General features: G+C 43.8%; 1 protein-coding gene across 1 annotated transcript in view; it reads right to left on the reverse strand.

Annotated features, from left to right (window-relative positions):
• Positions 1 to 21,643, reverse strand: part of pkd1b (polycystic kidney disease 1b) — a 192,884-nt gene that overhangs the window by 49,857 nt on the left and 121,384 nt on the right. Inside the window, exons 23-32 of the mRNA XM_073026674.1 lie at positions 15,764 to 15,974; positions 15,330 to 15,453; positions 14,817 to 14,966; positions 14,611 to 14,675; positions 12,529 to 12,749; positions 11,163 to 11,283; positions 8,973 to 9,118; positions 5,473 to 5,675; positions 2,562 to 2,756; positions 364 to 518 (exon numbers count right to left, since the gene is read on the reverse strand). Of these exons, the coding sequence (XP_072882775.1) occupies positions 364 to 518; positions 2,562 to 2,756; positions 5,473 to 5,675; positions 8,973 to 9,118; positions 11,163 to 11,283; positions 12,529 to 12,749; positions 14,611 to 14,675; positions 14,817 to 14,966; positions 15,330 to 15,453; positions 15,764 to 15,974 (1,591 nt within the window). The remainder of the gene's footprint in view (positions 1 to 363; positions 519 to 2,561; positions 2,757 to 5,472; positions 5,676 to 8,972; positions 9,119 to 11,162; positions 11,284 to 12,528; positions 12,750 to 14,610; positions 14,676 to 14,816; positions 14,967 to 15,329; positions 15,454 to 15,763; positions 15,975 to 21,643) is intronic.

Genomic DNA, 21,643 nt, shown 5'->3' on the forward strand with positions numbered 1-21,643 from the left:
AATGACCCTCTAACTCTGTTCAAATTGAGCCCACTCTGATGAGTGGAAGAGTTCTCATGCTACTGTCTGTACATAGAATGAGTTTGGTTATTTAAAATGTACCAAGATACACGGCATGTACTTGATTGGGATTAATTTTGCTCAGAGAAGAATGTATGGGATCGAGAAATCTGGGACTGAGGAAGAAGATTGGCCATGACCTTACTGAATGGTGGATCAGACACAAGGGACAACAGGACCCATCCTGCCTCTGCTTTTGCTCTGATCAAAGCCGAGGAGCCAGCTAGTGCAAAGAACAAGATAGCACAAGTTATTTAGAGTCAAACATGTAATCCAGTTCTTGGAATGATGTAAATCACTGACCTCGGAGTAACACCAGTGTTGGTTGCACGTGGATTCTTGCCAACTATTGACTGCTGAATAGCAGCTCGCAGAAGCCGTGCATTGGTGTTTTCAGAGCATCCCTGGTAGTTGATGATGAGCACTACCAGCAGGAAGAGCATGTGCACAATACAGTTCTAGAGAGAAAGGAATCCCAGTCTGATCACATCAAGTAAAAACATTCCTGACCCTTCTCTATTAATCCATCCAAGGCCTTGCCTCTCTTTCTCCAGATCATATCCATGCTATTGCATCTGCCCTAACCCCATGCCTTCCTTCCATTCAGTTTGCCCCTATATTCCGGAGCTGTGCTTCATTTCCTCCTGCCTTCAAAATTCACCTGGAAGACTCCTTCTACAGCCCATCCTCTTTATAATTGTCTGAATTTTTTTCTGCCTCACTGCTTTGCAAATGCCATGTTACTCCTGGACTTTAGCTAGGTCTCGGATATGGTTAATAGATACTGCCAATGATTAAATAAGATCAGCGGTAGCAGGGTGGGATGTAAAATTCCTAGACTTATCTGGGGTATGAGCAGAATTGTTGTATCTGACTCAAGAATAAAGGAAGAGGATGCAGCCCTTCAGTTCTTAATGTAGACATCTTGGACCCTAACCTCAAATATCAGCTTGGCTCTGTATCCCAAAATGCCTAATAAAACAAAACATCAATTTCAGTTTTCAAGTTCTTAATTGACTCATAATATTTTCTTTGGGCAAGACTGCTTGCAATTTTCTCTTAAGGCTACCCCTACAAGAGAAAATAAGAACGTAAGAAAGAGGAGCAGAATGTAGGCCATTCAGCTCATCGCGTCTCCTCTGTCAATGAATTGTAATGAGTGACCTTTTGCTTCAGCACCACCTTCTGCAGTAACTCCTTATCTCTACATTTCTTTAATATCAAAAATTCTATCAATCTTTATCTTCAATATGCTCAGTGACTGAGCCTCCACAGCTCTTTGATAGATAATTCCAAAGATTCACTATCCTCTGCGAGAAGAAATTTCTTTTCATCTCTGTCTTGAATGGCCAACTCTTTGATTTTCAGACTGTGACATTTGCTTCTGGACACCCCAGTTATCATCTCTTCATTTACCCTGCCTTGTAAGACTATGATCACCTTTCCTTCTTCTACACTCTAGAATTTAGGTTTCATCTCTTCTCTTGCAACAATAAGCCATTCCATTCGTCAATGTGGTGAATCTCTCTTAGATTCCTCCTACAAGAATGTCCTTCCTCCACTGAGGAACTCAGACCTATAAACAATATTCCAGGTGGGAGCCCTATATAATATTTATCGTATTATTGAAACCCTGTTGCATTGAATCCTAATCACTTATTGTACCTGCACGCCAGCTTCAGGTGATTTTTATACACTGCCTGTCAAGCGCTTTCGACGTTTCACCATTTAAAACAATCTACCTCTTGAATAAAATTGCCTCAGTTTTCCACACAATCTGCTACGTTTTCATCCCTTCATTTAGGCACTTTCTGATTTTCCCACACAGGAGGAATTAGTTTGGTAAGAAAGAGCAGCAGGGACAAGCAGGGGTAAAAAGCCCTTCAATATCAGGGTTGATCTTCTACCTCAATGTTACTCTTTTTCCTATCTTTATAACCTTATACATTTAGCATCCCAAATATTATTGTTATCTGGAATACATCCAGTAACTTTTGTACCAATGTTATCATATTGTGAAATGGGACATCTCTTTTTCTCTTTATGAGTGAGTGAGAGTGAGTGAGTGAGTGAGAGAGTGATATATATATATATATATATATATATATATCCTGTGGTACGTAGAACTGTCGGGTGAATGATTAGTTTTTGTTGTACTGCAGATCTTGGTCGTTCTTGGGGGGGGCTTACTATTACATGCTTGGTGGGTGGAGAGTGCTGATGCTTTTTTGCGGAAGTGGGTGGGGGTGGGAGAGGGTCATTGTTTTGCTATTGCTTGTGCATGGAAGAGGGCCCGGGGGGGGGGGGGGCTTTAGGGTTCTAACGTTTTAACTCTCACTCATTCTTTGGGGCACTCCTCTGTTTTTGTGGATGTCTGTAAAGAACAAGAATATCAGGATGTATATTGCATACATTTCTTTGATATTTTTAAAACTACTGAACTATTAAACATCTCAATCAGTTGAGGTTATGCTATTAAGAATGAACTGCAAATCTTGTACCTTCATCAGTGTGTACAATACTCTCACTTTTCGCGCCTCTTCTTTGGCTTGAAGGAGACTGTAACCATATGGTGCTCGAACTTTACTGATTCTTTCTGAAGTTTTCTTAATCAAGGGTTCTTCAACCAGTTTATCATCCTCATCAGGGTCTACTGGCTTGGTAATGAGAGCAAGGATCAGAGCTTCACACAACACCTGCATGAGTTTCAATAACAGGATATCAAATCAATTCCATTCCTTTTTCAACACTGAGTTCACAGGTTAAAACATCCAACTCTCTACAGCGTAGGATCTCCTTCCAAACTTCACCTACTTCCTCTTCATATATCATACAGTTTCTAACATATTTTCCGAGATTAATATTATTCTCAAGGGAAGAGCTGGCTCTAATGCAACTATTTTTTTTCTTTTGTTGGGAATAAGCACACAAAGAAAAGAATGGCAAAGATGCAACAAACTGTGGAATGGGATGGGTGTGGAGTGCTGTGGAATGGGACTGATGCGGTGTATTGTGGAATGGGACGGGGGACAGTATTGTGGAATGGGACGGGGGAGAGTATTGTGGAATGGGACGGGGCAGAGTACTGTGGAATGGGACGGGGCAGAGTACTGTGGAATGGGGCGGGGCAGAGTACTGTGGAATGGGGCGGGGCAGAGTACTGTGGAATGGGACGGGGCAGAGTACTGTGGAATGGGGCGGGGCAGAGTATTGTGGAATGGGACATGGGGTGGTACAGAGCATTGTGGAATAATCCTCTGGGCTTTCAAACAATTGATCAGAAAATAAACTCTCAATGTGAGAATTAGATATGCAGAAGATGGATAGATCAGAAGGTTAGGCTGTCTGTTTTATGATACAGTAACTGAAGGGCAATTTATGAAGGAGCAGTAAGTTTATTAACTTGCCATGACTAACACAGCTAAGATAAACTGTTAATCTGACAAGATTACAATGCTACCATGTGAACATGCTACCATTAGTAAGGAGAACACAGCCCAGGTGGATTATCTGTCTGGAACCAATAATGCAGTTTTACTTCAGTGGTTGGTAAGTTGATAGAGAAGATCATGAGAGGCAGGATTTATGAACATTTGGAGAGACATAATATAATTAGGAATAGTCAGCATGGCTTTGTCAAGGGCAGGTCGTGCCTTACGAGCCTGATTGAAATTTTTTGAGGATGAGACTAAACACATTGATAAAGGTAGAATCATAGATGTAGTGTATATGGATTTCAGCAAGGCATTTGATAAGGTACCCCATGCAAGGCTTATTGAGAAAGTAAAGAGGCATGGGATCCAAGGGGCATTGCTTTGTGGATTCAGAACTGACTTGCCCACAGAAGGCAATGAGTGTTTGTAGATGGATTATATTCTGCATGGAGGTCGGTGATTAGTGGTGTGCCTCAGGGATCTGTTCTGAGACCCCTACTTTTCATGATTTTTATAAATGATGTGGATGAGGAAGTGGAGGGATAGTTAGTAAATTTGCTGATGACACAAGAGTTAGAGGTGTTGTGGATAGTGTGGAGGGCTGTCAGAGGTTACAGCAGGACATTGATAGGATGCAAAACTGGGCTGAGAAGTAACAGATGGAGTTCAACCCAGATAATGTGAGGTGGTTCATTTTGGTAGGTCAAATATGATGGCAGATTATTGTATCAATGGTAAGACTCTTAGCAGTGTGGAGGATCAGAGGGATCTTGGGGTCCGAGTCAATAGGACACTCAAAACAGCTGCACAGGTTTACTGTGGTTAAGAAGGCATACGGTGTATTGGCCTTCATCACTCGTGGGATTGAGTTTAGGAGCCAAGGGTAATGTTGCAGCTATATAGGACCCTGGTCAGACCCCACTTGGAGTACTGTGCTCAGTTTTGCTTGCTTCACGATAGGAAGGTTGTGGAAACCACAGAATGGGTGCAGAGGAGATTTACAAAGATGTTGCCTGGATTGGGGAGCATGCCTTATGAGAATAGGTTGAGTGAACTTGGCTTTTTTTTCTTGGAGTGACGGAGGATGAGAGGTGACCTGATAGAGGTGTATAAGATGATGAGAGGCATTGATCGTGTGGATAGTCAATGGCTTTTTCCCAGGGTTGAAATGGCTAGCACGAGACGACACAGGTTTAAGGTGCTGGGGAGTAGGTACAGAGATGTCAGGGGTAAGTTTTTTACTCAGAGAGTGGTGAGTGCATGGAATGGGCTGCCGGTGACGGTGATCGAGTCGGATACGATCGGGTCTTTTAAGAGACTCTTGGACAGGTATATGGAGCTCTAAAAAATAGAGGGCTATGGGTAACCCTAAGTTAATTTCTCAGGTAAGGACATGTTCAGCACAGCTTTGTGGGTCAAAGGGCCTGTATCGTACTGTAGGTTTTCGATGCTTTTATGTTTCTAACCAAGGTCCCCAACTAATCTAGTCTCATTTGCTTGCATTTGGCCCATATTCCCTAAACTCCTCCAATCCATGTGCTCATCCTCATGTCTTTTAACTGTTGTTATTTTACCTGCCTCGACTAGAGGACTTTGTTTGCCAGTTCATTCCACACACCCACCTCCCTCTGCATGAAGTTGCCCCTCCAGTTCTTTTAAATGTTTTCCCTCTCACATGTCTTCTAGTTCTTTTACAGAGGAATTTAAGGGAATTCCTCCTTCTACAGAGGAATTCCCTTAAATTCCTCTGTATCCTTTGCAAGCTACACTACAGCCTCCCTGCACAAGGTTGATGTCCTGTGCCAAATCTATTCAACTAAAGCTTGGACTGAGAAAACACAAACTCAATTTACATTGGATCAGTGCCAAAGGATCTTTACCCACAACTAGTTGAGCTGTGCCTAAAAGGAAATCCCAACATAACGAGCATGTGATTACTCCCCAAGCCTTTGGCATTTTGAGAGTTGGGCAAACTTACCTTTAGAGGTTCCAGGAAGAAAAATGATGTCAGGAAGGAGAAGGAGGCAGAAATCAGCCACATGAGCAGAACGTGGTTGGGGAATAACATGCCATAAGAGATGGTCAGACTGATGCATGTGGCAATGAGAAGGAAACACAGGATATAGATCACATAGAGGGCTGAATGAGGGAAGAGCCACTTTCTTGGTTTCTTTGAGATTCCTGTAATACATGAGCAGTGACATCAGATCCAACCATTACAGATGGCTTGTGCAGTTATAGCACATTCATTCCCAACTATCTTACCCATTTCAGATTCAGATTCAGTTTATTGTCATTTAGAAACTACAAATGCAATGCAGTTAAAAAATGAGACAAAGTTCCTCCAGAATGATATCACAAAAGCACATGACAAAACAGACTACACCAGAAAATCCACATAACGTTTGGTAATCCCCAATCCAGAGTCCGGAGAGGCTGCTGCGTATTAATATCACGCTACCATCTTAGCGCGTTCCCCGGAAAGGAGCTCCAATTCCACCAGACAAAACAAGACCAAAACCTAAAGCTACAAGACCTGCACAAAACCACATAGTTACAACATATAGGTACAACAGTGCAAACAATAGCATAATTGATAAAAAAAACAGACCATGGGCACAGTAAAAATAATCCAAAGATGTTTTGATGACGTCTGGAAAGAGAAGGAGGCAGAAATCAGCCACATGAGCAGAACGTGGTTGGGGAATAACATGTCATAAGAGATGGTCAGACTGATGCATGTGGCAATGAGAAGGAAACACAGGATATAGATCACATAGAGGGCTGAATGAGGGAAGAGCCACTTTCTTGGTTTCTTTGAGATTCCTGTAATACATGAGCAGTGACATCAGATCCAACCATTACAGATTTTGGATCCAAAGATCCAAATAAGTTCAAAAGAAACCACCACACAGTTTCCACAAGTCCTCAGGGTCCCCAATAGACTCGTCATCCCATGCAGGCGGCAGAAGGGAATACCCCCGCTATGGACTTCCACAGCGCTGCCCGACTCAGCCTCGCAGACGCAGCACACAATGAAAGCTCCGTCAAACCCAGCCTTGCAGACACAACACACAGTGAAAGCGACCTGACCGCAGCGGACTCCGAGTCTGTCGAACCTCCGACCATCCCCTTCAGCACAGCTTTTCCGAGTACCATCCTCTGCTGAGCGTATTAAGACGTCCCCACCAACGGCCATCGACAACGCGACCCTGAGGACTGGGGGCCTGTTCTTCCCAGCAGAGACCCGGACCTCACAGCATCAGCAGCAACGAAGAAGGTCTTCCTGGAGATTTCCTGATGTTCCTCCGTGCTCCCACGTCCGTTTTCAATCGATTATGATTGTGCACGGCACCCCACTTCACAAATAACAGATAATCAGCTCCGGAGCGGCCACTGCAAGCTGCGTCGCGCCGCCATCTTGGGATGTCACCTCCCATGATATAAAATACTAGTGGCTAATTGGGAATTAACTTTCAAAATCAGCAGAAGGACAGAAGATGTGTTAGAGTACCTATTGCTCATGCCACAAAGCACCCATCAAGTTTTGCATGCAGTGAGGGAGTAGGAGGTGTGGAGAGGAACAGTTGTTGCAACAGGAAACTGCAAGCATAAACAATACCTAGGGCAGTGGGGAGACCTGAGAGAAAGGAAGCAAAACCAGAGGGAATTGGCAAGGGTTGGAAATTTCACAGCAATGGACTGATAGCACACACTGATAGATGATTCTCATCTGTTGTAGGCTGGGACTAGTATATTGGGAGAAGCAGCTTTGAGGTGAACCAAATATGTATGTTGGTACAGTCCAACTCCCATGCCCACTCTCCCCACATGGCCCAGTTCAGAAACAAGAAAAAATGAAAATGTTTGCAAAATCATAATAAAATACAGGTTACTGAAGACACAGCAAGGGCATACCTGAAACGTTAATTTACGTTTCCTCTTCCCAACCTGAACTGCATCTCCAATCAATATTTTCTTTGTGAATAAACTAATTCTTAGTAAAAGGGTGCAGTTCCCAGAATGACATGGTTCGAGGGAAGAAAGAGATGCTCGTAACAAACAGCAGGAGCTTATTATAGCAGAATTATCAGGGCATGGTAGTGTTCCGGTTAGTGCAATGCTATTACAGCACCGGTTGTACAATCGGGCTTCAATTCCCACTGCTGTCTACAAGGAGTTTGTATGTTTTCCCTACGATCAGGCGGGTGTCCTCTCAGTGCTCTGGTTTCTTCCCACATTCCAAAGGCACACGGTTAGGATTAGTAAGTTGTGGGCATGCTATGTTTGCGTCAGAGGCACGGTGATAGTTGTAGGCTGCCCAGCACAATCTTCACTGATTTTTGATTTGTTGGAAAACGATGCATTTGCCTGTATATTTCAATATACATGTGACAAATAAAGCTAATCTTTACTATCTTCAGAATACCTGGTAGAGCATATGGAGTGTAGTGATATTTAAGGCAAACTCAGGAGTGTAAAGAGGATGAAGAGGACATGCAAAATAAAAATAATGTTTTGTATGTTCGCAAGAGCAAGAGGATGTTTAAGGAAAGATCAGGAATTATATACATCTTTGAAAGGCTTAGATGAAATATATTGTAGGCTGTGAAAAGGACCTAGGGCTGCATCAGTTAAGCAGCCAGCCTAATCAAAGATATTCTTTCTTTTCTCTCTCCCTTTGGCAGAAGATACCAAAAGCTGAAGACGTGCACACCAGGCTCAAGGAAAGGCCTAGAAGGCATTTCAGCAGAGTGATGTAATAACTTCCGCAGTTCTGGATGGGTAAAGCTCCAAGAACAAGCAAGAAGCTTGATTCAATCCTGGTCAAAGCAGCCCATTTGATTGGCACCCCGTCAACCAATCTAAGCATCAATACCCTTCACCACAGGTGCACTACACCTGCAGTGTGCACATCTGCATAACAGCACTGCAGTTACCTGTCAAGATTATGTTGGCAGCACTTCTCGAGCCTGTGATCACCACCATCACAGGGTGTCATAATGACTAGGGTAACAAAAATATGGAAACGCCACTTCAAGTCACACAACATCCTGACCAAGAAATGCATTACAGTTCTTTCACTATCCAAACCCTGGGACTTCCCCACCCCACCTCCCACCAAATGGCCCTCACCAGATCAAGAGGGAGTTCACTACCCCCATTTCAAATGTATTTAGGAATGAGCAATAAATACCAGTCTTGGCAATGACCTACAGTACAGTACATGCTGAAAAATGGATAAATGAAAATCTAACTGTGAGAGGAAATGAACTCCTACAATTTGAAAAGGAAATGAAAGAAGATTTGTTTGTTTGAGATGTAATGTATTTTAGAGGAAGAAACTCCAGGTAAAAATTTCTGGAATATATTAAATTATGTGTGTATGTAAATGCTACAAGGAGGAGTTGTTACTTGAAGTACTACATTCTCTAAAATTATACAACTGACTACTGGGATTGGTGGAAACTCCCTCACCGATACGAGTGGAAAAGGCTGAGCCTGGTTTGAGCGTTGGCTCCAGACGAGTCAAGCAACTGCTGGCTATTCTTCCAGATGAGCTGAACGATTTACACGGCTTCTTCTCTCCAAGGTCAGTCCAGGTACTGAGAGAGCTCCCCCAGCTACAGCAAGGTAAAAGAAAACCGACATCAGTAAACACTGCTTACCCATGATCTTATCAATATTACCACTGGCCTACCACCAATGCCACTCTACATCTCAGTGACGGCAGCAGGTATTCCTCATCAAAATAGAACAGCAAGGAACACAAGGTTTGCTTCCTTCATCCTGCTGCTTTCGGGGAACACAGGCAGCACCAGGTACACAGCTAGCAGTTAACACTTGGGTGCTTGTAACCTCCTGACTGGTTTTATCAGTTGATTAATTTCTTTAGAATTATTTATTACATTAATGACTCTACATTTTAAAGTAAACTGCTGATTTGCTGAGAGACATGGCTATGGCAAAAAAAGTTGCCCTGGACTCTGAGGTGCCATAGGATCATTTATGTCCCAAAGACAAACAGTTTAACCTTTGTTTGACAGTCACATCTCCAAGCAGCATTATCCCAGTGTCTCACTGGAGCCTACAACTTGATTAGAGAATACAATTCAAAGTCCAATTCATCCCTGTCAATGGCGAGCATCTTTTTTGCACTTGGAAGAACCTGACTGGACATTCCAATGAAGGCCTGCTTTTGGTAGATCTTCACAAAGAGTGAAAGCTGATTCCTGAAGTTTTGATTACAAACTGAATTGGCAGGTCTGTAAGGACTTAGTGAACCATTCAGCTGTACTAAATAACTCTGTAATAAAAATGGATATAGTCAGCATTCCTGCATCTGCGGGTTTTCTCATTTTCATCTATTAAGCAGGTCTGGCAGCATCTGTGGAGAGAGAACTGCAGAGGATCAGGTTACTACATCAAAACTAAGAATGTTAGAAATGGAACAATTGAAAAGTTTTGGTGGGAAGTATTTCATACCTTCTCTCAACTTTTTAGGGTCCAATTTGACCCAAATCCCCTTACTGCCTTGTTTGGTATTATTGCAAATGAAGATATAACTTTAAATACTCCTAACCTACAGGTTTTAGTTTTTACCTCTCTTTTAGCATGAAGAGCAATCTTGCTTAAATGGAAGGAGTCTACTCCTCCTACACATCTTCAATGGCTACGTGATATTATGTCGTATTTAAATTTAGAAAAGATCCGCTGCTCAGTCTTAAATTCGAAACAATCTTTTTATGATATTTGGGGACCTTTCCTAAATTACTTTTCCAATTTATAAAGTTTAACAGTGCACAGACTTTTATGTATATTTTTATCTTCTATTCTTAAGTGAATATGTTTTTTTTTTCTAATTATCCATTGTCATCCATCAGCTTTTTTCTTTGGTAGTTGGTAGGGGGTTGACTTTTTTATATATAAAAAAATTCTTTTATGATGTATGACCTATCTTTAAATTTTTGATTACAGAGTGGTATACCTTTATGTGTTATGCTATAACATTTTGATCAATTTTATTACAATATACGACTGTACACAAGTTATGTTGAGATGCATCTATGTGTTGTACTCTGTAAATCTTTTTTTTCTTCTGAATAAAAATATTGTAAAAAGGAAAAAAAAAGAAATGGAACAAGTTTACAGTTAGAGAGAAAGGGGGTGCCAAGGGCAAAAAATAAGAAGGTAACAGAGGAAACTAAAAGACTGAGTAACATTCTGATGTTGGCATTAACTGTAACTACATTTATGATAGGCCATTTTAAATGAAGAAGACAAAGGGAGTCTCATATTTAGAAGAGGGTTGAGGTTCTCTTGCATTTCTATTTTTATTTCAGATTTCCATCATCTGCCGTAATTTATTTGTTTGATGCACCATGGCATGGTACGGACACTTCCCACTCCACTGAAAACCAAATAATCTACTAGGGGATTAAATATTAAATCTAGACAAGTGCAGGCCAGTTTCAGAAAATATAATGTGAAACTGTAGAAAGCAAATTAGAACGCAATCCACCGAGTTCTGGGATAGGAACCACTTCCTCACATTTAAAAAAACAGGTGTATTGACATAACTTGCAACTTCTACAACCTCCAAGAAATATGGTCTCTATCTCTTTTACAGCTTAATTGATCAAAGTGGTGACAATAAGTTAAACACACTTCTCAGAGACAAGGTCCTGCTCCACCCTTGGTGAGAAACGTCCACTGTCTGAGGTCACCTGGTCTGATGGCCTGTCATTACATTTTGCCTCTTCTGCAATGCTTCTCATGAGATCTTCTTCTGGGAATAAAACACAAGGTAAGTACCAGGAACTCAGGCATAACAACATTGAAAGACGTCAAGGGCTGATTCACAACTGGGAGTGCAGAGGTTGTCCATGTACGTGACCTATGGTCTATGCCCCATGTGCCCTGTGTATGTGTTCTATGATCTGTGCTCTATCGTCTGTGCTCCATATATGTGACATATGGTCCATGTTCCATGTGCTGACTGTGCTTAGGATCTAAGAAGTGGCAAATTTACTTTGATACTGCTATGAATGGGGCCTTCACTGGTATATTGGGAAGTGAAGGTATTACCAGAAAAAATTCTCTATCATAAGAGGTATATGACAACAGCATAAATTTTATAGCAGTCTTAATGTGGCATAACATCTATTGTGTTTTCAGTCCAAACCAAAGGAGTAAATTGTAGAGCAGGAGACCAGAAATGGGATGATTTAAAAGAACATATTAATGGAGGAACAAGATACAGGAAGGTTTACTGATGAAAATCCAAAGCTAAGGGCTCCTTTTCCTCAGAGAGTGCCTCAGGATCAAAGATACTCTCCAGTTCTGAGGACTTTATGAGGCTGATGTGGAAGCTACTGATTTTACTACAGGTGGATTGGGTGAGTGGGATGTTGATGTCAAAGTCCGTTCTCAGAGTAATACAGTACAAATACAGGTCCTTCAGCCCATGCCAACCATGGTGCCCAACAAACTATTCCTAATTTCATGTATTTAGCTCAAGTCCTTCTAAACTAGAGATTCCCCACCATTTTTTAATGGTATGAACCCTTACCATTAACCAAGTGATCTGTAGTCCCCAGGTTGGAACCCCTGCTCTAAGCCCTGCCCCTCTATGTACCTTCCGAAATCCTTCATTAATGATACCATTGTATCTGCATCACCACTTCCTCTGTCAGCTTGTTCCATAAGCTCACCACCTTCTACATAAAAATGTTGTCTGTCAGATCCTTTTTAAATCTTTCTCCTCTCACCTTAAACCTATGCTCCCAGGTTTCAGATTGCCTAAAGGAGAAAAGGTTTATCAACCACCTTCTTTATACCTCTCCTAACTTTAAATACTTCTATCAGTTGCCATTCATTCTCCTTTGCTTTGTTGGTTTGAATGCTGGCCTTCATGTGCTGCTGATGAATGAATGATCAATGTCATCTCCAATGCTCCTTCTGCACACTATGTGCCATCCACCAATGAGGCTACTCCCAATTATTGAAGAAGATTACTTTCTCTTCTTCTTACCCGATGCCATAAGGTGACTGTGCTTCAAAGTCCTGCTGTCGTAGGAGTCCGAGATGGAAAAGGAGAGTGCATCCTCATCTGAGGATGAACAGGGCAGAACCCCTCGTTTCTGCAAAGGTTTCTTCCGCTTCAAAATTTTGTTCCGACTTAACAACGGGTCATGGTTCAACAGGTCGGGCAGATTGAAAAGACAGTCATATGATGGCCAACTGTTCAAGAGGCTACAGGTTTGAAGAAGGAGAGAACACAACACTTAAAGCAGCAGTATTTATTTATTTGTTTATTTATCAAGATACAGCACAGAATAAGCCCTTCCAGCCCTTTGAGCCACACCACCCAGCAAACCCCAATTTTAACACTTGCCTATTTGCAATGACCAGTTAATCCATCAACTGGTATGTCTTTGGACTGTGGGAAGAAACCGAAGCACCCAGAGGAAACCCACACAGCCACGTGGGGGCATGTAGACAACAGTGGGAATTGAGCCCATGTCACTGGCACAGTAAAGTGCTGTACTAACTGCTACACTACCATGCCTACAGTTCACACAGTGAGTTAGTTCCCAGTTTTAAGGAGGGATACAACCCACTTAAATTCTGAATGGTGTTTACAGCATCTTCTTCAACCTTAGGGTATATATTTTATTTACACGAGAGATTCTGCAGATGCTGTAAATCCAAAGTAACACACACACCACACAATGCTGGAGGAATTCAGCAGGTCAGGTAGCATCTGAATAGCTGGGAGGGCAGACCTAATGAAAGGACTAAGGTCAAAACATCAACTCTTTATTCCTTTCCATAGGTGCTGCTTGACCTGCTGAGTTCCTCGAGCAGTTTGATATAATATAGTTTTTTTAATTTATTCATTTTCAAGAATCTGATTATAGACAACATTTATCACCTAGCCCAAATAGAAACACAGAGAACCTACAGCACAATACAGGTCCTTCGGCCCACAAAGTTGTGCCGAACATGACCCTACCTTAGAACTACCTAGGCTTTACCCATAGCCCTCTATTTTTCTAAGCTCCATGTATCCATCCAGGAGTCTCTTAAAAGACCCTATCGTTTCTGCCTTCACCACCACCGCCGGCAGCCCATTCCACACACTCACCACTCTCTGTGTAAAAAACTTACCCCTGACATCTCCTCTGTACCTAATTCTAAGCATCTTAAAACTGTGCCTTCTCGTGCTAGCCATTTCAGCTCTGGGAAAAAGCCTCTGACTATCCACGCGATCGATGCCTCGCATCATCTCATATACCTATATCAGGTCACCTCTCATCCTCCATCAAATGTCCTTGGAAGAGTGGGACATTCTTTGTCACCCTCTTGAACCACAGCAGCAGTGCAACCATACACTCGTTCCAACATCCCTCAGCTCAAACCACAGAGCAGATGGTTCACCCAACAACCACTTGGACTAACTATATCAGTTGGACAAATATTCATTAATAGATAGCTCAGTGTTTGAGTAATCCCATTGAAATCAGTCAAGACTCCAAGCTCATCTCACAAGAAACTTAGTGCTTAAAGACTTGAAGAGGATTTTATCCCATTTGTATCAAATGGATGCACAGATTGGTCCAAAAAATGATATTCAATCTAGACCCAAGGGATGTAACTAAAGGAAAGGTGTACTGTTTTGTAGAGAACTGGGGCAGGACAGCTATGACAGATGGATAAATGTTGTTCTATTTTGTCATACACTCTAGCCATAAGCCATTTTTTCCAAAGTCAAGCATCTTTGCTGACATACATTTGGACTCATCACCTGTGATTAACTTACTGTGACTGTCTTCCATGCATGAGATGTGAATCAAGTGTGATTCAATTACTCACCCACACTGCCGCTGCAATGTCCTCAGCCAGTATGTGCTCAGAAATAACCCATTAGCCATCTAATGCAGGGACAACTAGACTGCCACTACTTAGACCAGGGACACTCAAGCAGGACTGTGGTTTTCTCAAGTGCTGACTCAGCTCAGAACGGGTCAGCTCTGGGGTTTTATGCTGGTGTCAAAAGCAAAGCACCTACTCTACCATGAGGTGGTTTTTGAAGAAAGCAAAGCATCTTCACCTCTCATTGAACCGCTTCGGAGCAAATCCAAAACCAGGTTCTGTCTGTTCACTGCCAAGGGATTCCTGCCCGACACAAAGATACAGAGTTACTGAGGAGATTCCATTAGTTCATTAACCAGCCTGTAACTCACCACAAGATATCCGCTGTTTTTTATGTGAGTTTCTCTTCACAGACCATCTTAGCCACAGCAACTTCACACTTACACAACTGTCTGAGCTTCCATCCAGAATGGAGTCCTTTCCCCTGGGGATGGACAGAAAGGAGGAGCCGCCAAGCTCAGAGTGGTCTAAGTACACATCCATTTCCACGGACTGCGTCTCTTTGGTGGAGGGTTCAAGGTTATCCACAGTGACCTGAGATAGAGTGACAATGTCATCATTGGAAGCTATATTCTTCAATAACTGAGTTGTGATACCATGAGTAGCCTGCCTGCTCCCTCTGTATCACTGGAGTAAGGCCAAGCATAGCACCACACAATACAAACCCCAACATTATAGACCAACTCGAACACCATCCCAACATGAAGGAGGGGATGCAAAACTCAGTGTCTTAGTTCACAACCTCTGAGCTAACAGAAAAGTGAAGAGAATATGAAACAAAAAGCAAACATTTGTTTGTGATGGAATAAATATTATGTTAAAGAAACAATGGCAAAAATGGGAACTAACTGCTTCCACCCATGGTCTCAGACAGCAGATATATAACACCAACCTCACCTTGCTACGTGTTCTCCTGAAAAGGAAAGTGAAGAGGAGGTGGACTGGGAACACCACGCCAGCCAGGACAATGCCAACTGCCACCGTCTCACCTGTGACAGTGGCCAGGTACGCCACTGGGAGGCTGTTTACAAGACAAAATCAGTTAAGTATGTTTCTCAACGTAACAACAAATTTTATTGTTTTCCACTGTTAGAGAGGGTTTCCTGCAGCAGTTGGTTTTGTTCCTACCCTGCTCCACTGAGCCAACAGCAAGGTAATGTTCTGGACATGACACTCAAGAGGGTCAGCACATTATTATCTATCCACACATCAGAAAGCAGATCACAGGAAGATGAATCCTTGACCCCTACAACAACTCATTGACCTGGATCATGGGCCACTGACTCAGTTACAAGAAGGGGTACAAGAAGGAATTTTGACCGGGTACAAACCTCTTGCTTTTGATTCCGACAGCTCCATACCACACTGCCCCCACAGTAAAGAACAAGTATATGAGGAGAGTGCAGCAGGTGACTCGCTGGACTCGAGTGAAATGACTCCGTGGCAGACGATCCCACACCGAGAGCCAGATGTGCTTCTCTGACATACCTCGCTTTAGCTGTGAAGTAAAGATGCGGGAAAAACGACGCAGCTCCTGGGGGCCTGGTGACAAAGCAGCAGGTAATGTGAGTCAGCATCACCCATTTTGCCTGCATCCAGTACTCAGCCTTTGATCTCCTGCTGAAGCACATTATGGTCAAAGCTGCCACCTAGTTAACACACAAACACTGGTGAAATAAACATTCAATTAATCTGCTCTTAGTGAGTTTATGAGGGATAAGCATTGTACAGGATCCCAGGGAAAACTTTCTTCTTCAAATACAATCATGAGATCTTTAAGCTCACATGACGGAACAAAAAGGACCCCAATTTAACATCTCCATGAAGTTATACCTCTAGCAGAAAGGCACTTCTGTAATCAAGGTTAGTGCTTCTGCCTTTTCAAGAGCAAAACCCTCAGCTTTCTGATATCAGCCAAACACTCCACTACAATGAATCTCTTATTGCTCATGAGAGCAAAGGTCCCAAACTAATGGAATAAGCAATTGGTGCTCCAGGATTCCAGGAAAGGCCATGGAATTTCCGGAATGAAGGAGTTCTGGAGGAATGAGGAGACTATTCAACTCAAGTGGACGTAATGAGAGGACAAGAGAAGAATTTGTCACCACCAGCCCATTTTGAAATAAGGTTTTTGAAAGCGGCGAGTACAGGAGACTATCTGCAGAGAGAACGGGCTCCCTCAAAAACACTGGAAGCTGACCAACAGCCTGAAATAAAGGAGCTGCCCCTACCCTATCCTCATTGTGCTCTCCCTAGGGTGCATCAGGTGATGAAGTATTTTGCAAACAAGAAGATCGGAAGATCACCCATTTCCATGCTTTCAATCATGCTTTCTCACCACCTGCAATGATCGGAAGATCAGCCGTCTACAGACCACAGAACCTGCTGACTCCAACGCCACAGTCCCGGAGGTCTCCAGATCATAATCCCTGCTACTGACCTCAATGGCTCTAACGACCCAGAGCAGGTTCAAAACCTGGACTCCATGACCATCAATGCAGGTTCCAATGATCTCAGACACTTCCAAAGTGCTGACAGCGTAATTCCCAACTTTGACTCCAGCCTTGACCTCCAAGCCAGGTCTTCACACACTGCTGCTTGAAACCCTGTCTCCCCTTCCCCCACCACCACTCTACAATCCTGTCTCTCTCAGGTCCCACTGCCAGCTCTTGGGCCCTCGGAGACTCCACCTTCCTCTCACCCACCATCCCTGAACAGCCCAAACTTCCCTTTCCCTCAGATACAACCAACCCCCTTCTCCCCTCTGATTCCAGCTCTCATCATGCCAAGTCTTCACTATCCTCTTCAAACTTCCCCTCTCTGAGGCAGAATGATCTGTCCTCAGGAAGGGCCTCACCTTTGTCCACCTACACCCACACCTCCGTGAGCTCTGCGCCTGCCTTAACACTAAGCTCTTCTTCTGCCACCTCTGTCTCTGTGCCTACTTTGGCAAGGGCTCTCCACCCCACACTGATGATCCTTTCTCCTGTCTTAAAACCTTCCTTCTTCCTGGACACCCCACCCTGGTCTTCTGCCTGGTCTGGACCTCTTCATTGCCAACTGCCGACGGGACATCAACCGTCTTGACTTCACCACTCCTCTCTCCTATTCCACCCTCACTCTTTCCGAATGCTCTGCTCTCCACACCAATCTTAACCTCACCACCAAACCTGCAGATAAAGTAGGTGCCATAGTAGTTTGGCGAATTGATTTCTACCTTGCTGAGGCACAGCGACAACTTTCAGGTACTCCCTCTTACTTACCCCTTGAACAGGACCCCATTAAGAAGCACCAGACCATTGTCTCCCACACCATCATTAACCTTATTAGCTCTGGTGACTTCCCATCCACTGACACCAACCTTATAGTTCCCTCACCCGCAACTCCCATTTCTATTTCCTACCCAAGATTCACAAACCTGCTTGTCCAGGTAGACCCATTGTTTCAGTTTGTTCCTGCCCAACTGAACTCACATCTGCATACTTCAACTCTGTTTTATCCCCCCGGTTCAGTCCCTTCCCACCTACATCCATGACATCTCACACACTCTTGATCTTTTCAATGATTTCAGGTTCCCTGGCCCCATCATCTTATTTTCAACTATGGATCTACAGTCCCTATACACCTCCATCCCCCACCAGGAAGGCCTCAAAGCTCTCTGTTTCTTTCTGCACACCAGGCCCAACCAGTTCCCCTCCACCACCACTTTCCTCCACCTAGCGGAACTTGTCCTCACTCTTAATAATTTCTCCTTTGGCTCCTCCCACTTTCTTCAAAACAAAAGAGGTAGCCATGGGCACTCACATGGGCCCCAACTATGCCTGCCTGTTTGTTGACTACGTGGAACAACTACATGTTGGTTCTCCCTCCCCACTTATCTCCCTCCTAGCATTTATCCTTGCAAGCAGAATAAGTGCTACACCTGCCCCTACACCTCCTCCCTCACTCCCATTCAGGGCCCTAAACAGTCCTTGCAGGCGAGGTAACACTTCATCTGTGAGTCTCTTGGGGTCATTTACTATATCTGGTGCTCCTGGTGTGGCCTCCTGTATATCAGTGAGACCCAACATAGATTGGGAGACTGCTTCGCCAAGAATCTATGCTCTGTCTGCCAGAACAAACAGGATCTCCCAGTGATCACCCATTTTAATTCCACTTCCCATTCCCATTATGTGATGAAGCCACACTTAGGTTGAAGGAATGACAGCTTATATTCTGTTTGGGTAGCCTCCAACTTGATGGCATGAACATTGATTTCTCAAACTTCTGGTAATGTCCCCCCCACACCCCCCTTCACCATTCCTCATCCCCTTTTCCTTCTCTCACCTTATCTCCGTGCTTACCCATCACCTCCCCCTGGCAATCCTCCCCCCCCCCTTTTCTTTCTTCCATGGCCTTCTATCCTCTCCTATCAGACTCCCTTTCTTCAGCCCTGTATCTCTTTCACCAGTCAACTTCCCAGTTCTTTATTTCACCCTTCCCTCTCCTGGTTTCACCTATCCCCTTGTGTTTCTCCCTCCTTCCCCCCACCTTTTAACTCTACTCCTCATCTTTTTTTTGTTCAGTTCTTTGAAGGGTCTTGGCCCGAAACATTGACTGTACTGCTTTCCGTAGATGCTGCCTGGCCTGCTGAGTTCCTCCAGCATTTTGTGTGTGTTGCCAGTATTTTGCAATAGAGGTAGTTGATCTGACCTTATGATGACTGACATTATTTTTCCTGTGGAAGTTCACTGACGTGCAAAAGTTGGACATTAATCTGCACCCCTCCACTTCCTCAGGCATTTTAAATGTAGTATTTTAAATGCAACTACAAACCAGATTCTGTTGCATGGATGTTATTACACACACACTGGTGACCATGTCCCAAGGTAAAAGAAGCAGCTCAGTGGACACCTGAAGGATGAAGTCCAGCAAAAAAGCTACAAACTAAAGAATAGATGGTGGGTAAAAAGAGTGCTTTAAGTCTAACAATGAAAATTCTTCAAGGCCACCTATGGGCTAAACACCTACAATTCGTGCCACCCCAAACCATGGAGTTAAAGATCCCATTCCACTGAGAAGCAGGAGAGATGGGTAAACATCAAAATCAGAGAAGCCACGAGCTCCAACTGGAAAGAATATCAAAAGCTTTCTCGGATGCAAAGTTGCCCTTGATTACCTTCCAGAGCAATCTATTCAGTCTGGCCTTGCTGTCATTCCTGATTGACAAGCAGCTGAAAAAGTCATATGCCTTGGGAGCAGATGGTATCCCTGCTGAAGTCAATGGTAAGGAACTTCAGCTACAAATCCAGAATTTTATTATCCACACCTGGGAAAAATATGTTGGGGACATGGTATGTCACAACCACAGACTTGGCTTGAATGCAAGCAGGCTTTTTCCACTGAGGCTAGGGGAGAAAAAAAACAGAGGACATGGGTTAAGGGTGAAGGGGGAAAAGTTTAAAGGGAAAATTAGGGGGGGCTTCTTCACACAGAGAGTGGTGGGAGTGTGGAATGAGCTGCCAGATGAAGTGGTGAATGCGGGCTCACTTTTAATATTTAAGAAAAACTTCGACAGGTACACGGATGAGAGGAGTATGGAGGGATATGGTCTAGGTGCAGGTCAGTGTGACTAGGCAGAAAAATGGTTCAGCACAGCCAAGAAGGGCCGAAGGGCCTGTTTCTGTGCTGTAATGTTCTATGGTTCTATGGCTGAGCAGCAGATTTAGCAATTTGACTCGTAAATATGCACATCAGCTAATTATTATTTCATTATGCTGGTATTTAACTTCTTTCTTTTCGTTGTAGCACTTGTTGAGACTTGAACAAACTACAGCAACATTACGCTGCCTGCTTGCCTTCGGCCTTGCCTGAGAAAGTGGACTATCACGTCAACTGACGCTGAGACTAGTACTATTCGTTTTATATTTAGAAATTTCTTTCATCTGTGGTGATGGCATAGAGATTTCCATTTGAGAGTTTTAGTTAATGGCCCTGTTTGGCCTAGCATTTATTGTTTTTTTTCCCCTTAAAAACTGTTTGTATTGAAGTCTGGAATTATCGACTCACTTCAGTGCCTCTCTCTCTGCACTTGGGCCACATCTGAACGTACTGACAGCAAGTCTCAACGACACAAAGATGGACCCAGCAGTGAGAGGGCAGCTGATCTTGGGATTGAGATTCACTGATCAGGTCGGGATCAAGCTGCAGGCAATTGAATCTATTCTGGATGAAGTTACTGAAGCAATGAGGCAGATAACTTTGAGCCAACAAGCTCTGTCTCATCTAGAGGAACAGGTATCATCTCTGACGGCAACTCTTCAGCAGCTCACCAGAGACAATTGAAGTCAGGTGTCTGCATCTTCTACTCTCACAGCCACCGTCCTCGAACCTCACTGTGGAGAGCCTGGATCAGCTGACTGCTATTAATGGTCTTGCCAACGCAACTCAGTAGCCTTTGGTTGCCTCAGCCGCACCCCCAGCACCTCCTTTTCTGCTGCCCTGACAACCTCTACCACTACTGCTCCCACTCCCATGCCCAGTTCAGAACTCACTCCCATGCCCAGTTCAGAACTGACTCCCACTTTGGACACTCTAGTGATCTCGATTGTTGCTGGAATTTTACTACCCAATGTGAGCTGACATTCCAAGCCCAGCCTGGTCATTTTGGTGATGATGCACGAAAACTGGCATACGTGCTTAATCTTCCAGATGGACCGCCACTTAGCCTGTTCAACGCTTTACGACAAAAAATGATTCCCACAGCCCAGTCATTCAGGCATTTCGTGGCAGAGCTAAGAAGGCTTTTTGACCTTCCAGTACGTGATCAGGAGGCTGTCCACTGAATCCTGGACTTGCACCAAGGCAGAGGTGCGATGAGAGCCTATGCGGTCAAATTCCACACACTTGCAGTAGATACAGGATGGAATGAGAGATCTCTCATCACTGCCTTCCAGCATGGACTGAATGCAGGAGTCCAGCAATAGATTGCTGTCCACGATGAACAGGATAGTCTGGATGATCTGATTAATCTGGTTTAATTTCATCCTCACCTATCACCCCGGCAGCCAGAATACCAAGACCAACACTCTCTCCTCGCAGTTCAACGGATTTGAGGACAATGTTAATCCTTCCTCACTCATGGAACGCTGCTCCAGTGATCTGGGGAATAGAGGCGGAGGTGAGGGCTGCCCAACAGTTAGACCCAGGCCCTGGTGGGGGACCTCCCAACC

The sequence above is a fragment of the Hemitrygon akajei genome, chromosome 22, assembly GCF_048418815.1.
Source record: "Hemitrygon akajei chromosome 22, sHemAka1.3, whole genome shotgun sequence".
In the NCBI taxonomy this organism is placed as follows: domain Eukaryota; kingdom Metazoa; phylum Chordata; class Chondrichthyes; order Myliobatiformes; family Dasyatidae; genus Hemitrygon; species Hemitrygon akajei.